Source organism: Thamnophis elegans, chromosome 1 (assembly GCF_009769535.1).
Source record: "Thamnophis elegans isolate rThaEle1 chromosome 1, rThaEle1.pri, whole genome shotgun sequence".
NCBI lineage: Eukaryota > Metazoa > Chordata > Lepidosauria > Squamata > Colubridae > Thamnophis > Thamnophis elegans.
The window spans coordinates 80,825,133-80,847,095 of NC_045541.1; the positions used below are offsets into that span (position 1 = coordinate 80,825,133).

Here is a 21,963-nt window from a genome sequence, read left to right on the forward strand (position 1 = left end):
TTATTATCTATTAAGAACCATGGTGGTGCAGTTAGAGTGCAGTACTGCAGGCTACTTCTGCTGATTGCCGGCTGCTGGCAATTTGGCAGTTCGAATCTCACCTGGCTCAAGGTTGACACAGCCTTCTATCCTTCCAAAATGGGTAAAATGAGACCCAGATTGTTGAGGGAAAGATTGCTGGCTCTGTAAACCGCTTAGAGAGGGCTGTGAAGCAGTCCAAGTGCTATTGCTATCTCATCTAAGACCATTGATAAAAAAGAAAAGGAGCTGAATGTTATAATCATGTTAATGGTGTCTTGCAATGTGATATTAAAAGATATGAAAGATGACGTAAGACCTTAGGTAAGTGTATGAACAGAACCCCAAGGAACTGCATAAGCATAATAGATGGTACCACGACACATTTAGACAAGAAGGAAAGTATAGATGGTGCAGATAAATAGTCCAGAAAGACCTGGAAGAATAAACAGGATTACGCTCTTTATCTGCTAGTATAGCTAAACTAGCATGGTGACTCAGTTTACTGAAGGAGCAATAACTCTTTGTATTGGAATCATAAGATAATGAACATCTGTGTTCAAAGGTAGCATATAATGTTTACCGGCATTCTGTGCAGCAGCATGGCACCAAGGCAGAGCAGTAAGTTTTGCCAAACTTTATTAACTGGAAGACATAATCCAGGCTCTCAACCTTTACAACCTATTATCTAAATTCCCTGTGGAGTTAACACTGTAACCCCACTCCTCCTCCTCCATCATCTCTGGCTTGTTCTTAAAGCTTCAAAGACATTCTGAAGCCTTTGTTGAATTGATTATTAACTCTTCAAAGATATAATTAAACATTTGAACTTGAGTCCCTTTAAATGGAAGAATGCAAGAATGAAAATTGTGGCTACAATTGTTTTTCTTCCCTGTGACTCATCATAGTACCGAAGGATGAATTAATGGACTGAAGCAAGGTATAAGAGCTTTGAAAGAACCCAGAGGCAGTAATCTAAAGGTCTTCCCTCCACCTCTCAAAAACCTGGAGGGAAAATAATTGAAAGTCTGAATTAAACAGTACACTGAGATAGAATTTTAAACACGCAATCTAAATGGAATTTTAAATTCCACTGATTTATTTGTGTGTGTGTGTGTGTATATATATATATATATATATATATATATATATATATGTATATGTATATGTATATGTATATGTATATGTATATGTCTATGTCTATGTCTATGTCTATGTCTATGTCTATGTCTATGTCTATGTCTATGTCTATGTCTATGTCTATGTCTATGTATATGTATATGTATATGTATATGTATATGTATATGTATATATATATATATATTGTGTGTGTGTGTGTGTGTGTGTGTGTGTGTGTATGTATGTATGTATGTATGTATGTATGTATGTATATATATTTTGTTGTATTTGTGCTGATATGTAACAAAAAGGCAACAGTAAAAATATTGGGTTTCTGCCTGGATGGTCTCTTGTGACGAGCCGAAGGACAGAGAATGGAAATAGTGATCTTCCTCCCATATTTGGGCATACCGGGGGTTGTAAAAATCTTATACATATACATATACATATATATGTATATGTATATGTACATGTACATGTACATATATATATATATATATGTACATATATATATATATATATATATATATATATATATATATATATATATATATATGTACATATATATATATATGTTTTATTTGTGCTGAAATGTATAAATATAAATAATATATAAACATAATATACATGATATATATATAAACATGAACACACACACACACACACACATATATGCTGATGCTTTATTTAAACTAAATTTGTATATCAGTGATAGCATGACCACTGTAGATGCCATACACTAAATAGATAATAAGTAGGAAGGTACAAAGCATTTACTTTCCTGCTGAAATTAAATATGTCTAATTTTAGCAAAAAATTGTCATCTGGTGGTATTCATTATAAATACACTAGATGGTTTTTTTTTGTATTCTTATATGTATTTCTTGTGTGCAAAATATTGCCATATATTTTCTGGTCTATTTTAGTCAGCTATCCCATATAACAGTAATAATAAAGGCACATTGTTAGAGTTTTCAACAATAGTGATTAGTGAAAGTGACAAAGAGGCTAGACATTGAAAATTACAGTTCAAGCTTCAGTTACAGTGGCTTGGACAAACTCAGCTGTGGATCTCCCATATTTTTACCTAACTCGCCTCCAATGGAATATATGACTAGACAACAGCTGGTAGCTACTGTAAGACGGCTGCACAATGGATGGGAAACTTTGTCTCTATGGTAACTACAAAGGCATTGGATGTGTTTACTGAAAAAGTCATCTGGTCAGTGCAGATAAACTTCAAGGGAAATTAGCTCATTTCATCTGAGAGTACATACAAAAACATCTGACTCTGTTTTATAGTATGATAATGAACATGAGACCATTTCACAATTTCTGAAAGTCAGAGCTGACATACATTTAGACAGACTCTTTCTTCTAACTGAAATTTTAGGTAAATGCCTCCTCAATAACATTTAATGATTTGACTGTTAAAAATTTTTTTTGACAAAAGAGGTATGCTAATAAAAAGTTTTAAAATATATTTTTTGACATTTTGCAAAGTCACATTTTAAAGTTTTAAATAAATCTGTCCCTCAATGATGAAAAAACATTCGAAACAAAAAGAACATTTGATAAAGATTATCCAGTGAATCTAAATTGCAGTTTCCAGAAATCTCATGCTGTATATACAATAATTGGATTAAATGCCTGACATCCTTAGTTCCTTAAGGACAAATTCTTCCAATTACTGTATTTATGCAGGTGGCTGATTATAAAAGTTATGTTTTGCTTGCTTTGTATTAAGGTACGGCTCATTATTGTTCAGATACAGCATCTTACATCATTGTTCACATAAAATACCTTAATAAAGTAGACACATACTTACTGGGCCAAGAGCATAGGTGGGTTCCTATCAGTTCGCACCAGTTCGGTAGAACCGGTTCGTCAAATCTATCGAACACCAGTTCGATAGAAGAGGTTCCACCAGTGGACCTGGAAAGCAGGCCACACCTTTAGAAGAGTTTCCAAAAAATTTTGAAACCCAGCACACACACACATACACACACACAGAGAGAGAGAGAGAGAGAGAGAGAGAGAAAGAGAAAGAGAAAGAAAAAGAAAGGAAGAAAAAAGAAAAAAGAAAAAAAGAAAAAAGAAAGAAAAACTGAGATGAAAGAAAAAAAGGAAAAAGGGACAGAGAGACAAAAGGAAGGAAGGAGAGAGAGAGAGAGAGAGAGAGAGAGAGAGAGAGAGAGAGAGAACATATGGCCAGCAAGCCACTCCCACAGGTCACATGGCCAGCAAGCCACTCCCACAAAGGAGGCCACACCCACAGAGTAGGTTCAAAAAAAATTTGAAACCCACCACTGGCCAAGAGATAACATGATGAATGATTTCAATATTTGAAACAGGTATCAAAAAGAAAAAGAAGTTTAATTTTGCCTCCTCAGAATTAATTAATTTGTTTTTTTATTTTATTTATTTTATAATTTGTCAAACAAAAACGAGAACAAGAATAAAAGAATAAAAATAAAGTGACAGGGATGATAGGCACGTTAGTGCACTTATGCATACCCACTCTACTAACCACTTAAGGATGATAAGGTCCACGGAAGTCCATTTGTGACTGAAACTGTGAAAATTTGTAGTCGAAATAACTGAATCAGGTAGAACATTCCAGACTGTGACAAATCTATTTGGTGGCTATCTAAAAAGGAAGATAAAGAATGTTAGGCAGGTCATATTAAAGACACTTAGCTAAAAGACTACATAATTGCTTGTTTTTAATGGTTCTTTTCTATGATGGCTTTACTACCTTTCATTTAGTGATTGTTTGAAGTTACAATGGCATTGAAAAAGTGCTTCATACTTATGACCATTGCAGCATCTCCATGGACTTACATTTGGATGCTTGACAACTGGTTTATATGTATGACAGTTGTAGTGTGCTGGGGTTATGTGAACATCTTTTGCGACCTTCTGACAAGCAAAGTCAATGGAGAAGTCAGATTCACTTAACAATTGTGATACTAATTTAACAACTGCAGTGATTTACTTAACAAATGCGGCAAGAAAAGATGTAGAATGGGGCAACACTCACTTAACAAATTTCTCACTTAGTAACATAAATTGTGGATTCAATTGTGATCGTAAGTTGAGGACTACCTGAATTGGTAAACTTGATCTTCATGACCGAATAGGACTTTGTTTATCAAATTGGTTGCAAGTTATTTGTGTAGGAGATGACCAGGTAGAGCCCAAGGGAGGGGATAAGTGTGTCACCAGTGTCCAGTCCTTTCATGCCCACAAGCGATTTAAGTCCAGCCCATCTTGAATTCTGTTGATTCTTATCTATGGCCAAATTTCTGTCACCATTAGTAGTTAAGACTCTTGTAGAGAGTGTTAGCTTGCAATAAACCTGTATTCATTTGAACTGCATTGCTTCCTGGTTTCCTGTGTTTGACACTTTGGTTTCTATGGACATGAACTCCTACTTCCTGTTATAGGTAGACCTGGTTTAGCAATTGCTTGGAGTTATGGCCATGATGGAAAACTGATCCTTTACAACTAATCCTCACATTTATGACCGTCACAGGTCTGTATTGCAGAATAAAGCTGAAGTAAGATATAAGCACAGTCACAGTTTCACTTAGCGATCTCTTCACTTAATGACCAAGTTGCCAGTCCCAATTTTTGGTTGTTAAATGAAGACCACCTGTGCAATCAGCAAGGACTTAAATGGATTCATAGACATGTTGATATTGTACTTGTGGCTTGTTGATAACAGTTTGGCCACCAGTGAAGTAAAAGAATTTGAGCCTTTTCCTTATAACTGCATCAACAACCAAGTTTGGGACTTTGGATTGAGATGTGATTCCTTTTAGGGTATGAATGGATTTCTCCAGTGGTGGGATTCCATTTTTTTTACTACAGGTTCTGTGGGCATGGCTTGATGGCCATGGCGTGGCTTGGTGGGCATGGCAGGGGAAGGATACTGTAAAATCTCCATTCCCTCCCCATTCCAGGGGAAGGTTACTGCAAAATCCCCATTTCCTCCTGATCAGCTGGAACTTGGGAGGCAGAGAATAGATGGGGGCAGGGCCAGTCAGAGGTGACATTTAGCGGTTCTCCGAACTACTCAAAATTTCCACTACCGGTTCTCCAGAACTGGTCAGAATACCACCTCTGGATTTCTCATGTAAGTTTTGAAGATGCTTAGGTAATTATGGCTGGTCAACACCCCTGAATTCTTAATGGTGTGGCCAGAGTGTGATGGGAGTCTAGCAATTTGTGCTTTAAAGTCATAATTGGTTTCCCTGAGATGGCAAAGTTACTTGCATCCATTCTTTGTGCTTTCTTTTGTAAAGAAAGAACTTTCTGAACTACAACCTAGTTCATTCATCTATGTTTTGCCTCTTCATTTTTCTTTAATCTTCCTTTCTGAAATGCGTGTCTTTACCTGAATGTAATACTTGCTATATGGTTTTACAAACTATAGTATGAGACTCTGGAATAATAAAGTCTGGGAATTGGAACAATGTACATTACCATCTGTTTTCCCTTCCCTTTTCCTTTGTTTCCTTCTAGCAGTTGTAAGCCTGAAAAGAGGCTAAACTAGAGAATTTGACTGCAAAGGTAGAAAGATAAAATAATTTAGGTAGGCATTAGCTTTCAACTCTTTCTTCAATTCTTGAGTTTTTTGTCACATGTGCTTTTCTAGAAATTGATAAATTTAAAATTTACCTAGAATGTGTTTTTGTTGAGTAGATGTATAAAAATTAGGCACAGTGTATTACTGCAAAGTAAAATACAAGTATGTGTATGTGGGGGTGCACCACTTCAGCCAACGCTTCCATTTAACACATCACCATAGACATTATTGATTTAAATATTAAAATATCTCAAGCACGTTAATAGCATGTTTATTTTCCTTCAAATACTTCAGAATCTTCTTAAAGGATAAAAAGAAGTCATTTGATTGGCTAGCAATTCAATGTCATTATAAATTCACTTAAGTTGATGGATCTTGAGTACAGTTCAACCTACTTCACAGGTTTATTCTTGTGGTGGGAAATAGGAGGAGAACAATATATACACAGCCTGTGGAACAAAAGCAGGAAAGAAATATGAGATAAATATATATCTATGAAAAAAAGATTAATCCCTCAGTATCATGCATCCAAATATTCTCATACTGAAAATACTACTTTTACTTGTAGCTTTGAACAGAATTTGGGGCACGCTAAATATTACTGCGTCAAGTCTTATGGCTCCAAAAACAGTTTTTGCTCATTGCTGCTCATAATAAATACACTAATTGTAATATTCTCCGAATCAGAAGTTTGCTTCAAACAGGAAGGCAGTGTTTTCAGCTATAGGAATTCGACCTTTTGAGACAAGTGAAATAATACCATGATTATGAAATATGATGTAACATTATGACCTCTGCCAGGCAAAGGTTCAAAGCACTTCCTAGGGATGTATGTGTAATTGTAGTTGAGCCATTTATGTAGCATTGCAAGCATCAGCATAATTTTGAATTATAATTTTTATTCCCGGCTGTATTTTATCTGTTTCATTTGTTCCTAGAAATCTCAGAGCTCAGAGCAAGGTGGTAAACCAAAAACACACAGACATATTGATGGAGAGACAAGAAAATAACCATGCCTGAATCCTGATGTTCTAGACATAACCATGAGCCATGGTCCTATGTTAATAAGCTGACAAATGCTGAGAAGATTTCAAATAACATCCAACACTATCCCTTATGGTTATCTTTTTTTTAAAAAAAATTCCCATTATTCAGTTCTTCGATAGGACTTCATGGCAACTAGAAACATTACTGCCCCAAATCTTGTCTCAAGCTCAGATTTTTTTTTAAAAAAATAGTTTTTAAATTAATTTACATTTTACATTCGTTCTCCCCATGTTTCCCCATTGCATCTCTTGCAATTGTATGCTTCATTGCATCTCCTGCAATTATATGTATAAATAATACATATATTACTTATTTGTCTTCTTCTCTATAGATCTCATCCTACTTTTCTCCCATGGGCTATTGTTAAAATCACATAGATTAGAACAGTGGTGGGTTGCAGCACACATATAATGTGCATGTGCATGAGCGAACCGACAGTAACACTGGCCAGAACCCAACCCTGGACTATACTTTCCAAAATTGTCAACCTATAGCTATAACATCTTGAAATGGTAATCTGCCACTTTTGGAAGCCACAGCTTGGGGAAAGGAAATATTGACAGTGAGTTCTCTCTCTGCAGCCAGCATATAAATGAGGGCATCGTATTTTGATGCTAAAGCAACTGGAATATATTTGAACAACAAGATATAAGCAACTTCATTTTTGAAAGAGACTTTCAACCTAAGCATATTAAAACAGTGCACTCAATGGGAGCATTTGTACACAGTCTTTAAAGGTTCAATGATACATCAAGTGAAGAAGGGTGTTATTTTTGCTGAGTAACTGAATCTTAACTAATGTATCAGTGGTGGGTTTCAAAAATGTTTGGAACCTCTTCTGTAGGTGTGGTCTGCTTTCCGGGTCCACTGGTGGAACCTCTTCTAACCGGTTCGGTAGATTTGATCAACCGGTTCTACCAAATAGGTCCGAACTGGTAGGAACCCACCTCTGTAATATATGCTCCAAATTGGCCTGTTTCATTCAATTCAGTTCATTTGAATGAAAATATTTTCATCCAGCCTAGCTAATTGTTGAAGGCAGTGATAAATACTGAGCAAATGAGCTTGGCACACTTACAATTTGAAAGTTACTGCCATTAACTATTAACACACATCTGTGATATGAGCTGCCTACAGACCTCAGCCTTACTACTGTGTTACTGTAGATATATGGAACACTGTGACACAGGTTTGGGAGAGAGTTCAAATAGGTTGACAGGGAATATTGTGTACATGCAAGTCTCAAACCCAAATAGAGTATCTGAAATCACAACATTTCATAGTTTTTAAAGGGATGTTCAGATGAGGGTAAGTGGGAATTATGTTACTGCAATATTTTTTTTAAAAAAATAGTAGAATAAAAAAATAACGGAAGGAGAATTATTATGATTTTGCTTTCTGAGTTGGTTGCCAAAAGATAAAATAAATGTTGTGAGTTCTGAAGCATATTTGGTAGTTTTTCATGCAGCCTTAGTTCAATAACAGAAAAAGTTTGAAAAGCAACTGCTTGGTTAACCAGTTTTGTTGCCAGATGTAATTTCCAATCTTTTTGTAGCCAAGAACTTTTTAGACATTTCCAGTAATTCTGAGATCTTGTTATTATTTGAAGAAAGAGAATTATTTCCAAAGAAACCTCCTGAACCCTTTAAAACAAAGGAAACACTCAGTTGACAATTGGTGGGAAAGAAAACTTTGAAAAGCCAGTCTCATTAATTGGTTATGAAACAAGGTGAGCCACATCAGTGTGACAATTGCCTCCATGAAATTCAATCTCCACTTCTCCTGATGGCATTTTCCTTTAAAAATCTGCCCCTCCCAAACTGCATTTTAGAACATTAATTTGTAGAATGCTGATAGAAAAAGGTGTAATCTAGGTAGCTAAGCATGAAAGATCATCCCAGGGAGTTTCCTACAGGTATTGAGAGGCCATCTAAAATTAAAGCTAGATTTAGAACATCCTGATACAACCAACTTTGGACCCAGTGTGTTATAGCCGCAAATAAAATACACGTATGCAAATAACTGGGGGGAAGGAGTGTTATAGCCCAGCAACAGCCTGTGCTGCGTTCTAATTGGTCGGGCGAAGCACAGCCTGTGATTGGTGGTTGTAATGACAGTTACATGACAGTTGGTACCTGAGAGTATAAATACTGTGACAGTTGTAACACATGGGAATCGCTTGTCACCTACTAATAAACATCTTACTCTCTGATCCATGGCTCCTGCTTCTTTCCCTCACAACACAAACATATACAACACAGTGGATGAAACAATGTCATTTACAATGAAATGCCCGTGGTATGCATACCATTAGGCAAATGACATAAATTACATCCTTCCATCAATTTGTGCAATAAAAACATTGCACAATAATGTCCTTCATGTTATTTCTTTAATGACACCACCATGGATGATCACAGACTTAGGTTTTATATAACCTGTTAGTTCCTAGCATCTGGTACAGTTAATAAGCTTGGTTTCTCATGGGAATTTAATCAGATTTATTGAGTGGAAAGAAAGGATCTAGATAGCAATAGCAATAGCAATAGACTTATATACCGCTTCATAGGGCTTTCAGCCCTCTCTAAGTGGTTTACAGAGTCAACATATTGCCCCCAACAATCCGGGTCCTCATTTTACCCACCTCGGAAGGAAGGAAGGCTGAGTCAACCCTGAGCCGGTGAGATTTGAACAGCCGAACTGCCGAACTAGCAGTCAGCTGAAGTAGCCTGCAGTACAGCACTCTAACCACTGCATCACCTCGGGTCCTCAGAGGTCCCCTTTGCAGCTTGGTTGCCACTCTGGGGGAGGAGAGGAGAACCGGGCCCCATGAGGGCAGGCCAGTGTGCAAGTGCATGCATGCCACCTTGCTGCTCACGCAAGCTGAGCTGCATGTACTTGTGCATAGGCCCACAGCCTGTTGCAAATAGGCTACAGCCCAGTAGATTGGGAACCCTGATGTAGATTACAGAAGCTTGGAAACTAGATTTGTGACTTTAATGCCCTATTTATTCCAGGAATTGTGATATCCACTTTCTGACTATATCTGGAAGCAGTGGGGAGGTTGTTACTCACTTACATGATATGAAAGTAATGTGCAAATGGATTCTGTAATATTTACCCTCTTTGCTCCTAGGCTCTGAGAAATTCATTACAGTCAAGCTTTGTCACCCAGTTTCTTGGAGGCAGGTCAGGGTATGTGTATGTGTATGTATATGTATATGTATATGCATATGCATATGTATATGTATTGTGTCACAACCCCTGGTATGCCCAAATATGGGAGGGAGCATACTGCTTCCATTTTCTGTCTTTCGGCTCACCCTAGGAGCCAACCAGGCAGAAAGCCTTTATTTATTTATCAGCACAAATGTAACACACACACACACACACACACACACACACACACTTTTTGATTGATTCAAAGATAGATGGAAGGCACTGAAACATGGTAGTAGGGAAATGTCTTTATTTGCTATTTTTTTATATTCTTTATCATGCACATACTGAATAGCAGGTGTGTTAGAAAACTTCTGCCACCGTGATATATCCAAAATAAATGTATTTGACACTAATGTATATCCTGCCAAGAATTTGCTATTATTATATTTATTTTTAGCTCTCTGGAAAGATTGTGATTTTGATAATATTCTATGCCAGGTGTGATATTAATATGGAATTATTATGAATGGTTGGACAGTCAGCCAGGTGTGTAGCATGGATTTGAAATTTTTATCCACCTATCGACTCCTTCCCAAGGATCTGTGATAGGCAAATGTTGTTTGATAGTGTTGAAGGTCTCAGGATGTACTGTAAGCTGTTCCAAGTAAAGCTGCCTTTTGCAATTAATTGATGGTGATTTTGTCAAGGGTGATGATGTTCAAATGGTGCTCCAGATGTTTGGAATTATACCCAAGATGCCTATTGCTATTGATACTTTGTTTGCTTTCTTTTCTCATTATCATTCTACTTCTATTTGCAGGTCTTTTTATTTTGTGATTTTCTCTAGTATGTTCTCTTGAATTATTCTATCTCCAGGTACCACAATGGCTACTATTCAGACTTTTTTATCTTTCTTATCAACACTTAAGTCTGAGATGTTGTGTGGCAGGTATTTGTCTGTCTGAATTCTAAAGTCCCAGAACACTTTAGCTTCTTCATTTTCTAAGTATTTTATAGTCCCACCAGTTCTTGCTTGCAAGCAAATGATATTTCTTGCAGATATTCCAATGTGCACATTGATGCTACTTTGTCATGCGATTGTTTATGCTCAGGAAAATGTAGATGCTGGTAGAAACCGTTTGCTATCAATATTACATTTGCAATATTATATTGTGTTTTTATTATGGATTAATTAAGCATTTATGTGCTCGTGTATTGTTACTTGATTACTTTGAGTTGCCTTTTAGAGTTGTATTCCCAGAACCACTGGAATTAACCCTTTGGAAAGTTTTGTTAAAGCAACCAGGAGAAACATTTATTCTTATTATTTTATGTAATCAATATAAAGGGGTCAATACTTATTATAAAAGCACCTTTGACATACATACATACATACATACATACATACATACATACATATCTTCAAATATTTTCTGCTTTATTGTTGATTATTGTTGTTTATTGATTTATTGTTATTTGAGCCATTAAGATTCATTGAGAGTTGGGGAGCATGCAAGTTGTTGCTGTTATGTTTGCCTCTTTCATTTTGAAACTACTGAAATTCCAGTTTATTGAGGAATGGTATGCAGGGTATACTGAAGTAGTTCACAGAAAAATCGTTTATTTGCCTTTCTAATGATTATCTCATTTTATTGTAAATGTAAACAGCAGAGGCTTTCGCAGCTAAGCAGCTATTCTGACAGCTGTCTCTAAATATAGCAACAAATATCAACCAGCGTCCTCTTCTTCCTCCTGCAGTGGATTTATTGGGCTAATACAAGGGAAGATGTTTTTAAAAAAACACTTGTATGTCACCAAGTCAAGGGTTGGGGAGGGGAATTTGCCAGTTGCTAATAGTTACCTGGCATTTTTGTTTCCAGAATAACATGGGTCTCATTTAGGTCAATATGCCTTTATCAAAATGTCAGGAGAGAAAAATGTGTCTTGGTGTAAGCTGACTGGTCCTTCTTTCCAATTGCAGGAGTTTATAGAACCATCAATGTTCTCTAAGCTTGTCTGCATGTCATGCAAAGAACTGGATGACAGAAACCATTGACTGTATGTCTGTTTCATTGTCTTTAGGGCAACACACATTTGCATATTTGCCACCATTCCTGTTATCCAGCAAATCATGGAGGGTCTTTAAAAACCCACAGCTCTTATGCAAATTTCCCACATGCTATCCCCTTATTCCACAAAACCACACATTGTGACTCTAAAGGCACCCATAATTTATCCCCTTGCTTCTTTCTATTTTCCTACCCTTCTTACAATATTAAAGTCTAATTTGCATGTAGGAAGTTTAGGTTCACTGTACTTCATTATTTTCCCTTTCTCAGAGTCAATTAATTATGGTTGTCACATATTTTCTTAATTTAAAAAAAGATTCTTTTGCAGAATAACAACAACATAGTTTATGTATAAACATTCTGATATTTCTTTTTAAAGAAATATTTGCACATTAGGCATTTTTACGCAGGGCAGTGTGGAACCTACTTTTCCACTTATATATGTATTGAAAAGGACATAGGAAATTCAAACATTTTAAAGCTAAATTTAGTCACAGTGCTAGTAGTGGTTCCAAGTATCTATATACAAGTTATACAACAATTGACTGATAAATATTTTACTAAATAAAAACATAAATGTAATAAAAGAAAATACAAGCAATTCTATTATTCTATCAAAATTTTGCTTATTCTTTTTGGCATTCTTTCTACTAGAAACTTTAATTTTTACAAAGTTTTCCAATGAATTGAACAGCTGGTATATAAAAATATAATTTCTTGTTGCATTTGTAGGTATTTTTCTAATATGACTTTAAAAATTGAAATTTAAGGTGTCATTTTAACTTAAATCTGAGATACTATTAAACTTTATTAATTTTGGACTTTACATGTACAGAATTGTCCTTTCATGTAGAGGCCTTTTTATGTTTTTCAGGCATACCGGTATGTTTTTCAAGATATGATCAAATGTGACTAAAGAACAAAACAAAGTTTTAATTTTTAATTGTGTTCTGGATTGTTTTTGCAGATTATCATTCCACAACTACTATTCTTTAGATGGGCGGGGGCTACAGCTATCTGAATCTCCAATCAGGAGGGGCACCATGTTGGGAAATGATTGTTACAATTTGATCAAATGTGACTAAAATACAGACAAAGTTTTAATTTTTAATTGTGTTCTGGATTGTTGTTGAAGATTATCATGCCACAACTAGTATTCTTTCAGTGGGTGGGGGCTACAGCCAGGGATGGGTTCCGGCAGGCACTACTGCCGGTTTGCTTGTGGGCACAGTGTGTGCGAATATACAGTACAGTAAAAATTGTTCTGCGCATGCGCAGAAGCGAAAAACAAGATGGCGGCACCTATGCTGGTGACCAAAGAACCCGTTCAGGGGCATGGCAGGCCTCGGTTGTTGTCTGTTCCAGCGACCCAGGCTACCAAACCACTACCAGTTCGGCCATACCGGTAGGAACCCACCACTGGCTACAGCTATCTGAATTTCCATTCAGGAGGGATACTATATTGTGAGATGATTATCACAATTTATTTTAAGACTCCCAGACCTGATATTCCGTTTTCTCCTAATAGCATATGAAAAGCATTAAAAGCATATTCAATTAATCAGGATCCCTATCTGTTTCCTCTAGGAAATTGTATTAGTGGTATTTTTTGGAACTGAGTATGTGGTTCGATTGTGGTCTTCAGGATGCCGCAGTAAATATGTTGGCTTCTGGGGAAGGCTTCGTTTTGCTAGAAAACCCATTTCCATCATTGGTGAGTATGTGTGGTTTTGTATAGTATGATTTATTTTAAATAAGAAAACAGAAAATATTGTGCTGCATTATCTAAGAAGGGCTGATTGTCTCTGTTTTGAATTACCGACTAATCATAGATTTGATCTGTGATCATGATACAAATCCGGAAGATATATTACTAAGAAAATTATTCGAATGAAAGCTTATTGGAGTTGCTGAATGTGGATCACTGCTTGTGAGCAATCAGTCAAGGAGAGTCGGCACTGCCATTATTTTTTCTGTTCTTTTTTGCTAGTTTACCACCAGTGTTGCATGCTTAAGCAATAAATGTTTTCAAGAAAATATATGAAGAAGAGATAAATGGTCCATAACTGTAAAAATAGATAAATCATATAATAATCAATGTTATGACACAGGGGAAAAAATATTGTATCGCTATGTAGCAGCCATGTAAAAGTTCAAAAGATACTGGAAATGAACACACTGCCTTATTTAAAAAAAAACCTTAAAAACAAATATTGCCTTGAAACCTCCTCTACATCTTAGCAAACATGTTACTGTTCATGAAATCTTTATAAAAATCTTTCTTAAAAAGTGTTTAAAACAATAGCAAATATGTGACTGTGCACAAAGTCTTTATAAAAATGCATGCAAAGCAGAAGGGAAATGGCAAGGCAAATTTGTATAATCGAATATTAATTATCAACAGGTACTGAACACATACCATCTAAATAGAAGTACAATATTTTAGCATAAAATCTAAATGTATGCAAGGCACATAAACTTTCTAACCTACATTTGTTTGTTTATCTGTTTTTAATTTCCAGATCTTATTGTAGTTGTCGCCTCCATGATAGTGCTATGTGTTGGTTCAAAAGGTCAAGTTTTTGCAACATCAGCTATCAGGTAAATATGTTAACTGTAATTTTACACAGGTAATCCTCAATTTGAGATCTCAATAGATCCTGGAAGATTCATTCTTTAAGTGGTGTGTTCATCAAGTGATGCATCAACTTGAGTGCACCCAATTTTAATGATCATGTTTTGCCATGATCATTAAGCTAATCTCCCACAGTCATTAAGCGAGATGTCACATGAACTTGTGACCTCCTGCTAGCTTCCCCATTGACCTTGCTTGTCAAAAGCCAGTGTGGGAAGGTCACAAATAGTGGTTACATAAATGTAGGATGCTATAACTATCCTAAGTACAAATCAGTTGTCAAGTACCCAGATCACAATTACATGAATACAGGGAGGCTGCAGCAGTTGTAACTCAGTTTTTTCAGTGCTTTTTTCATAACTTTGAATAGCGCTAATGATAGTTAAATGTACCTGTATAGACTACCTGTATAGTCCTGAATATATATTATTCATTGTCTTTTTTCTTTTCCACAATCACACTTCAATTTCAAAACTGTCTTTTAATTTCTTTCATTTTCTTTCCCCCAGAGGCATCCGGTTTCTGCAGATTTTGCGCATGCTTCATGTAGATCGGCAGGGTGGCACATGGAGACTGTTGGGATCTGTAGTGTTCATACATAGACAGGTATGCAAAGATGGGAACTGTGAGTATTTATTTCTTTATTGTTGGGAATCTAGATTCACATTAGTTTTGGAGCACTCAAAGGTATCATTCCAAAAAAACTCTATATGGATTAAAGCCAGGAAGTGATGTTCTAGCTTTGCCTACACATTCTTTGACTTCACAACATGGACTTGAAGGTCTGCAGAGGAAACTGTACTTCTGGACTCTGGAGAAGTTTAGAGTCTTCTCCAAGACTCAGCAGGATTAATACCCTGTTTCCCCGAAAATAAGACCTCGCTGATAATAAGTTCAATTGGACTTTTGAGCACAAGAACTAAAATAAGCCCTCCCCCCAAAATAAGCCCTCCCCTAAAAATTTTAACTGAATGCACAGCCGGTCCCCGCCATTTCCTGGGGGGGGGGAGAGGAGGAACGTGCCCCACATGCACCTTGCCGCTACTGCAAACCCTGGCTATTGCGCCCCTTCTCTTAGTGGCAGCTGCAAAAAGAGCAGCAGGCCCAGCTAGGGCTGGCAAGAGTGTGCCAGAAACATAGATAGGACTTCCGGCCCTCTCTGGATCAGCTGATCCAGGGGCTGCTTAGGTTAAAGAGCCTCCTGAACCTCAAAAATAATAAGACCTCCTCGAAAATAAGGTCAAGAGCTTATTTCAGGGGTCAAAAGAAAATAAGACCCTGTTTTATTTTCGGGAAAACACGGTAGTAAGTCATTTGAACGTTCACTAAATGGATGGTTGCAAGTTGTGGACTACATGTAAGTGAAATCTGGCCAGAAAATAATGTGATATGAACTCTTAGCATTTTAGTTGAATATATGCTAAATTAAAAGGCTTATATCCCATAATAGATTTGTTTTACATCTATGCTTGTATTATTACAGAGTATCACAGTTCTGTAGATTTTTAAAGTAAATGCAATACTGTTATGTGTCTTAGTATATGTCTGTGTGTGTGTGTGTGTGTGTGTGTGTGTGTGATAAATAAATAAAGGGAGACTAGTATAGATCTATTTCAAGCTATGTAAAAATCTTATATATATATATTAGATTTTTACATAGCTTGAAATAGATCTATACTAGTCTCCCTTTATTTATTTATCAGCACAAATAAAAAAAACAAAACACACACACACACACACACACATATATACATACATACATACACATACACACACACACACACAATAATTGCAACTATTTCCTACATAACCGTGATGTGCCTCCATATCTTTAAAATAGGTAAATATGAAATTATAATAGTATTAATAAACAAGGCAGAATAGTTGCCTTCTCTTCTAATTATTTTATTATTTTATTTTATTATTATTCACTTGAACAGAAAATAGTTATTTGTGATAGAGAGATTGGTAGTGTTTGGAAAAGGAACATGTAAAACATTTATGCCATTGTAGTCCCAAAACAAGTTGGATTAACTGTTCCTGTCACCTGATTTGCCCAAACAAGATATTGGTTTATTTCAGTGATTTCTTTCTTGACTGTATTAATTGAAATGTGAAAAGGCTGATGTAGATCATGACCTTAGTATAGGACAAAGAATTAAAGTCACACCCTTCATTAAGGTTTCCAGATGGATTAGAGTAAAAAATATAGGACAAAGAACTACTTCATTAAGGTTTCCGGTTGGATTAACTATGTTTACTCTAGAGTAAAAATGGCATGTGGTTTGGCCATTAATACTCTGAACATATTTAAAACTGATAGTTATATTTTTCCAGGCTGGAAGGAATGGAAACTGGAAAATTAGGGGTTTCTTGTCTAATTGTATATTGTGGCAAAGGGTGGAGCAAAAGATTTACATGCCGATTCAATAGTCTTGTACATATCTTGGTTCGATGAATTAGAAAAAAAAAATTCAATGTGGTCAGTCTAGTAGTTTATAGAAAGATGGAATATATTTTTTCCTGAAACTCCCAGTGGATGATAGGTCTGAGATTACATTATTAAAATAACTTCTAAGTACATATTAGATCATTTTGAAATGCAAAATATTTTGATCAAGAAATTTTACTAAAAAGTTCTTTTATAAATCAAGAAGCAGTTCCTATGTTGTTAAAACATATTTCAAAGCCCTTCAAACTGCCAATGGCTAGATCTGACTTTAAAGTAATTTCTACTTCTGTCTTACATAACATGCTATGACCTACAAATACTCTGAGTAAAAGATATATGTTTTTCAAATCAGAAGTGTTGTTTTATTCACATGCACATTTAATCAATTAATTAACACTCATATAATTAAACTGACATGTATTCTTTAATTGAGTGTCAGGTTTAGTTGTTAAATTTGTTATAATTCAACATTAGAGTTTGTTGAATTCCAAGTTTCGTCCATGCCTATTTCCATGATGCTTTTTACAATTTAATCAGCAAATGCCATTTACTCTGCATGCTAACTTAGGACCATTTGCTTAGCAAACATTTTGCTTTCAATTTGAGGAATGGATTGAAGCTATTAAATAAAATTAGGATAACTTTTAAAATTATGTAGAATGTATAATATTTTTTTTCATCTAATATTGACATAAATTAATTTAGATTTAGGCTTCCTTCAGCACAAATTAGGAATTTTTCACATTGAAGGCTTTTAGATTGAGCTGTTATCTTTTCAGAATTAGTTTTTGTGGCACTTAAAATTCCCTGTCTGGGTGTCAGCAAATTAATATTACTGGAAAATAATAAACCCACTGAAGTGTAAATTTGATAATTTTTCAAAATAGCTTCTGAAGTCAGCAGAAATCCCCATATGGTTAATTATTCACTAATTGGTTCTTTTTCTTCTTTTAGGAATTGATAACTACCCTGTATATTGGGTTTCTGGGCTTAATTTTTTCTTCATATTTCGTGTATTTGGCTGAAAAAGATGCTGTGAATGACTCGGGCGAGCATGAATTTAGCAGCTATGCTGATGCACTTTGGTGGGGAGTTGTAAGTATATAAAAATATCAAATATGATATAATATATTTTAATTAGGAAATATGTCACTCTCTAAATTGCTGGAAGAAAAAGTACATTGTGTTTTTATTCTTATAATTTCACGATAATTAGGTTCAAGTTTTTGAGTGTTTGCTTCCTTTTATTAAGGCCAGAGGTTGTATTCAGCTGGTTTGGATCGGTTCTGGCACACCAGTAGCAGAAATTTTGAGTAGTTCAGAGAACTGGCAAATACCACCTCTAGCTGGGCCCGCCCTCCTGCTCCTGCCATTGTCCTATATTCCCTTGTTTTTTAGCTCAGCTGATTCACACAGCAGAGTGAATTGCCGTGCCTCAGCTGAGAAAAAAAACCCAGCTCAGCAGCGCTGATACCGAGGTCTTTGAGCACGCATTAGGCACAAAGCACACGTTAGTCTCTCTCTCTCTCTCTCTCTCTCTCTCTCTCTCTCTCTCTCTCTCTCTCTCTCTCTCTCTCTCTCTCTCTCTCTCTCTCTCTCACACACACACCTTATTGTGTTATTCAAAATTGGACATTTTAGTTTTCATGTTAACTGTAAACTATAAAAACAGTTGTCCAATCATAATTAGGATTAACCAAAGTTGAGGGTTCAGGCAGAACACTCAAATAGAGGGTTCCATTGTCAATACCATAGTGGTGACACTTGACCAGGGAAGCAAAATCATGCAGCACCTTATTAATCTAAAAGAAAGGTTTAAATTATAAAATATCAGAAACTAAAAAAGAAAAGTGCAATCTTAATTTGTTAATGAAAAACAAGAAACCTGTCAAGATGAGGTTTCTAAGAGCTGTTTAGATTTTCTTTTCATGCATTCTGTAAGACTAATGGCTTTGTTTAAGAGATAAGGCTGAAATGCCCATCTGTTCCTCATTTGCCATATTTTGAACAACTCCCTATTCTTTCCCAGAGTTTGAGAATATCCTCCTTCTGTATAAATGCATGGATGTCTGCAAAGTTCTCCCCTTTGTTTTAAAAGAACCAATTCTTTGCTAACCCCAGGAGATGACTCTATATCTGTCCAAGAGTTAAACTCTCAGGGGAACAGTGGGACTCAGCCTGCATCCTGACATACAAGCTTCCTTTGTAACAATTGTTTATGTTCACCTATTTAAATCCTACCTTTACATTTTTTATAAATAATTCAAGGCCACAAACCTAATGTTCCTTCCTCCTACTATTTTACCCACAACATCAACCCTGTGAGGTGAGTTGGGCTGAGAGAGAGTCATTGGCTCAAAGTCACCCACCCAGCTTCCTGCCTAAGATGGGACTAGAACTCACAATCTCCTGGTTTCTAGGTAGAGAAAGTGAAACTGAGTATTTGTATTAACATAAAAGAGCTCCACTGTCAGCCCCAGTCTAATCTTTTAACTTCGGCCTAGAATAAATATGCTATAGTCATGACTGTAGCAATATTTGAGGGCTCAGAGGAATTAATATCACTCTACTGGAGTTACATCACTACTAATTTGAGTTCTGAACAAATATATTAGTGTACAGTTTCTGAACTATTTCCTTTGATTCTCTGCAATTTCTGTTTTATCCGGTCTTCGTTCAGAGCAGTTCTACAACCTTCAGCTGGCTTAGATGAACTCTGCAAATCATTAGGTTTTCTGTGTGTCATTCTGTTCAATTGCACAAGCAGACAATGTCCAGAAATTAGATTTTCTTAATGAACATACCCAATTATCAAATAATGGATAAATTGATATACTATTTGCTTGATAAATGAGGAAGAGGACGACAAGTAGCACATTTAGCTATTGTTTTTTATATGAGTTCTATGGGCTCATTTTCACATGCCTGTTTTGGCTCAAGCTGCAGGAGAATCCAGATATCAATTTCTGCAGAAGCATGTCCCCCATATATAATGCCTGATTGGTGATGTCTGAAGTGTTTATCAGGTCTTAATATGGGCTCCTTGTAAACACAAGCTGAGTGCTCTTTTGAAATAGCATTTGTCCCATTTATTAAAAAATTAAACTTTCTTGACAAAGTACTAGTCTTGTATTGCATACAGAGTTGATTTAAATCAGGATGGAAAACCTCATTCTGCCAGCAGTGTATTGCTAGTTGCTGTTTTGGGTACATTACAATGTTTTACACTGGTTTTGTTAATATGGCAGAGGTGGGGAATGACGGCCCTTTTATGACTTGTGGACTTCAACTCTCAGAATTCCTGAGCCAACCATTGATCCCCACCATAATATGAAGTTTGGCATGGCCATAGCTTTGATTGTTTCCAATACTGAGATGATGAATTGTGTCATTTTGCCTACACAGTTATGGTCTGTGGGCTATTTTCTGATGTGTCAGAAATAGACTCAGTACCAGCACAGCCATTCTTTTGCAGCACTACTTAAAGATGGAGCTTGTTCTTTATTGATCATTTCCTGCTAGTTCACCCCACATCCCTCCTCCACAATTGTGTTTGCCATCCAGGCTATTTTTAGACATGGACTTAGTACTCTTTCAAACCAGTGCTAAACCTATATTCAGAAATAGTCCGGTTAGAGGCACAGTGCTGCTACTTGACAGATGTCAAAACAAGCTGCTTCAAGCGCTCATCTACTCTCATCTACATCTGCTACATCCCATATTATGGAAAGTGATTGATGACTGTTTTCGTGCCAGCAGGTGATATTTGATGGAAAGGGACATTTGCTTATCATTTTCCTTAACCTATCCTGCATTAAAACAATAAGGATAGTACCAACTGCTTGATTTGTTATTCTGGCAGACTGGCACTTAACGAATAAGACCAGAAAATTTTGTTTTAATATATTTCTGCCAGCTCAAAGACTGGTGGCTAATACTTTGACCTTCTCTCTGTCTGTCTATAAATGCCTCCCCTTTTCCCTTTTTTGTTTTTACATGTAAAAAGAGAATACAATGAGATTGCTGATTGGTCTACCTTTAAAAAGTTTGTAAGTCCTTTGTAAAGGTTTTAGATAGTATTCTAGTATATGGAGCTTCTAGAGGCATGACTCATGTGGATTATTAATTAAAGATCGCAGATACAACCCGCACCCCCCCCCCCAAAAAAACACCCACTGCTCCTGAGTTTAAGAGAAGCATATTCTTGGGAGGCATGATGCTGCAAAGCTTTTCTCAGTAAAAATGAGAACAACCAGCTTACATAAAGAAGAAAAACCAAATGTGTGAAAACACAGCCCCATGCTACATACATTGTAAAAAGCATACAATATGAAAACACTGCAAATTAAAAGAGCAACAGATAAAACAAACGTGCCATAGAAATTGCAAGTAGAAGCAACAACAACCTTCCTTCCAATTCCTTCTGATTCTTACTTAAACAAAAACTATAAGTAATTCCATTTATATAGAAACCGGGAGCTGTTTTAAATGCATTCAGATTGTATGTGAAAAGATTTGTGAAAAATCATAAAACCTAAAACATTCAACTGTAAAAATTACATGCTTGAGAAACGAATAATCTTTTCTTTTAAAAAATGGTACTGTACATGAAATTTAAACAGCACTCTCAAGTGTTTGGATGGCTTCCAGAGGCAGAAATTTTTAACTGAACCTCTTGGAGAAGCTTGTGCTGAAAGGAATTGCTAATTGAATTGCTTCTAAAGGAAGATCTAAAGAGGATCACAGTCACTGAAATGGAAGAGTTTCAGGGGTTACACACATTTCCCACTCAATGTTAATTTTTAGTAAGACAAAGGAGTGAATAAGGCTATATAATTCTTTAATAAATGAAACAGAATTTTTAATA

At 36.0% G+C, this 21,963-nt stretch overlaps 1 protein-coding gene across 1 annotated transcript in view; it reads left to right on the forward strand.

The window, feature by feature from the left end:
• Positions 1 to 21,963, forward strand: part of KCNQ1 (potassium voltage-gated channel subfamily Q member 1) — a 365,934-nt gene that overhangs the window by 73,706 nt on the left and 270,265 nt on the right. The window contains exons 3-6 of the mRNA XM_032224810.1: positions 13,597 to 13,723; positions 14,532 to 14,610; positions 15,154 to 15,250; positions 18,051 to 18,191. Of these exons, the coding sequence (XP_032080701.1) occupies positions 13,597 to 13,723; positions 14,532 to 14,610; positions 15,154 to 15,250; positions 18,051 to 18,191 (444 nt within the window). The remainder of the gene's footprint in view (positions 1 to 13,596; positions 13,724 to 14,531; positions 14,611 to 15,153; positions 15,251 to 18,050; positions 18,192 to 21,963) is intronic.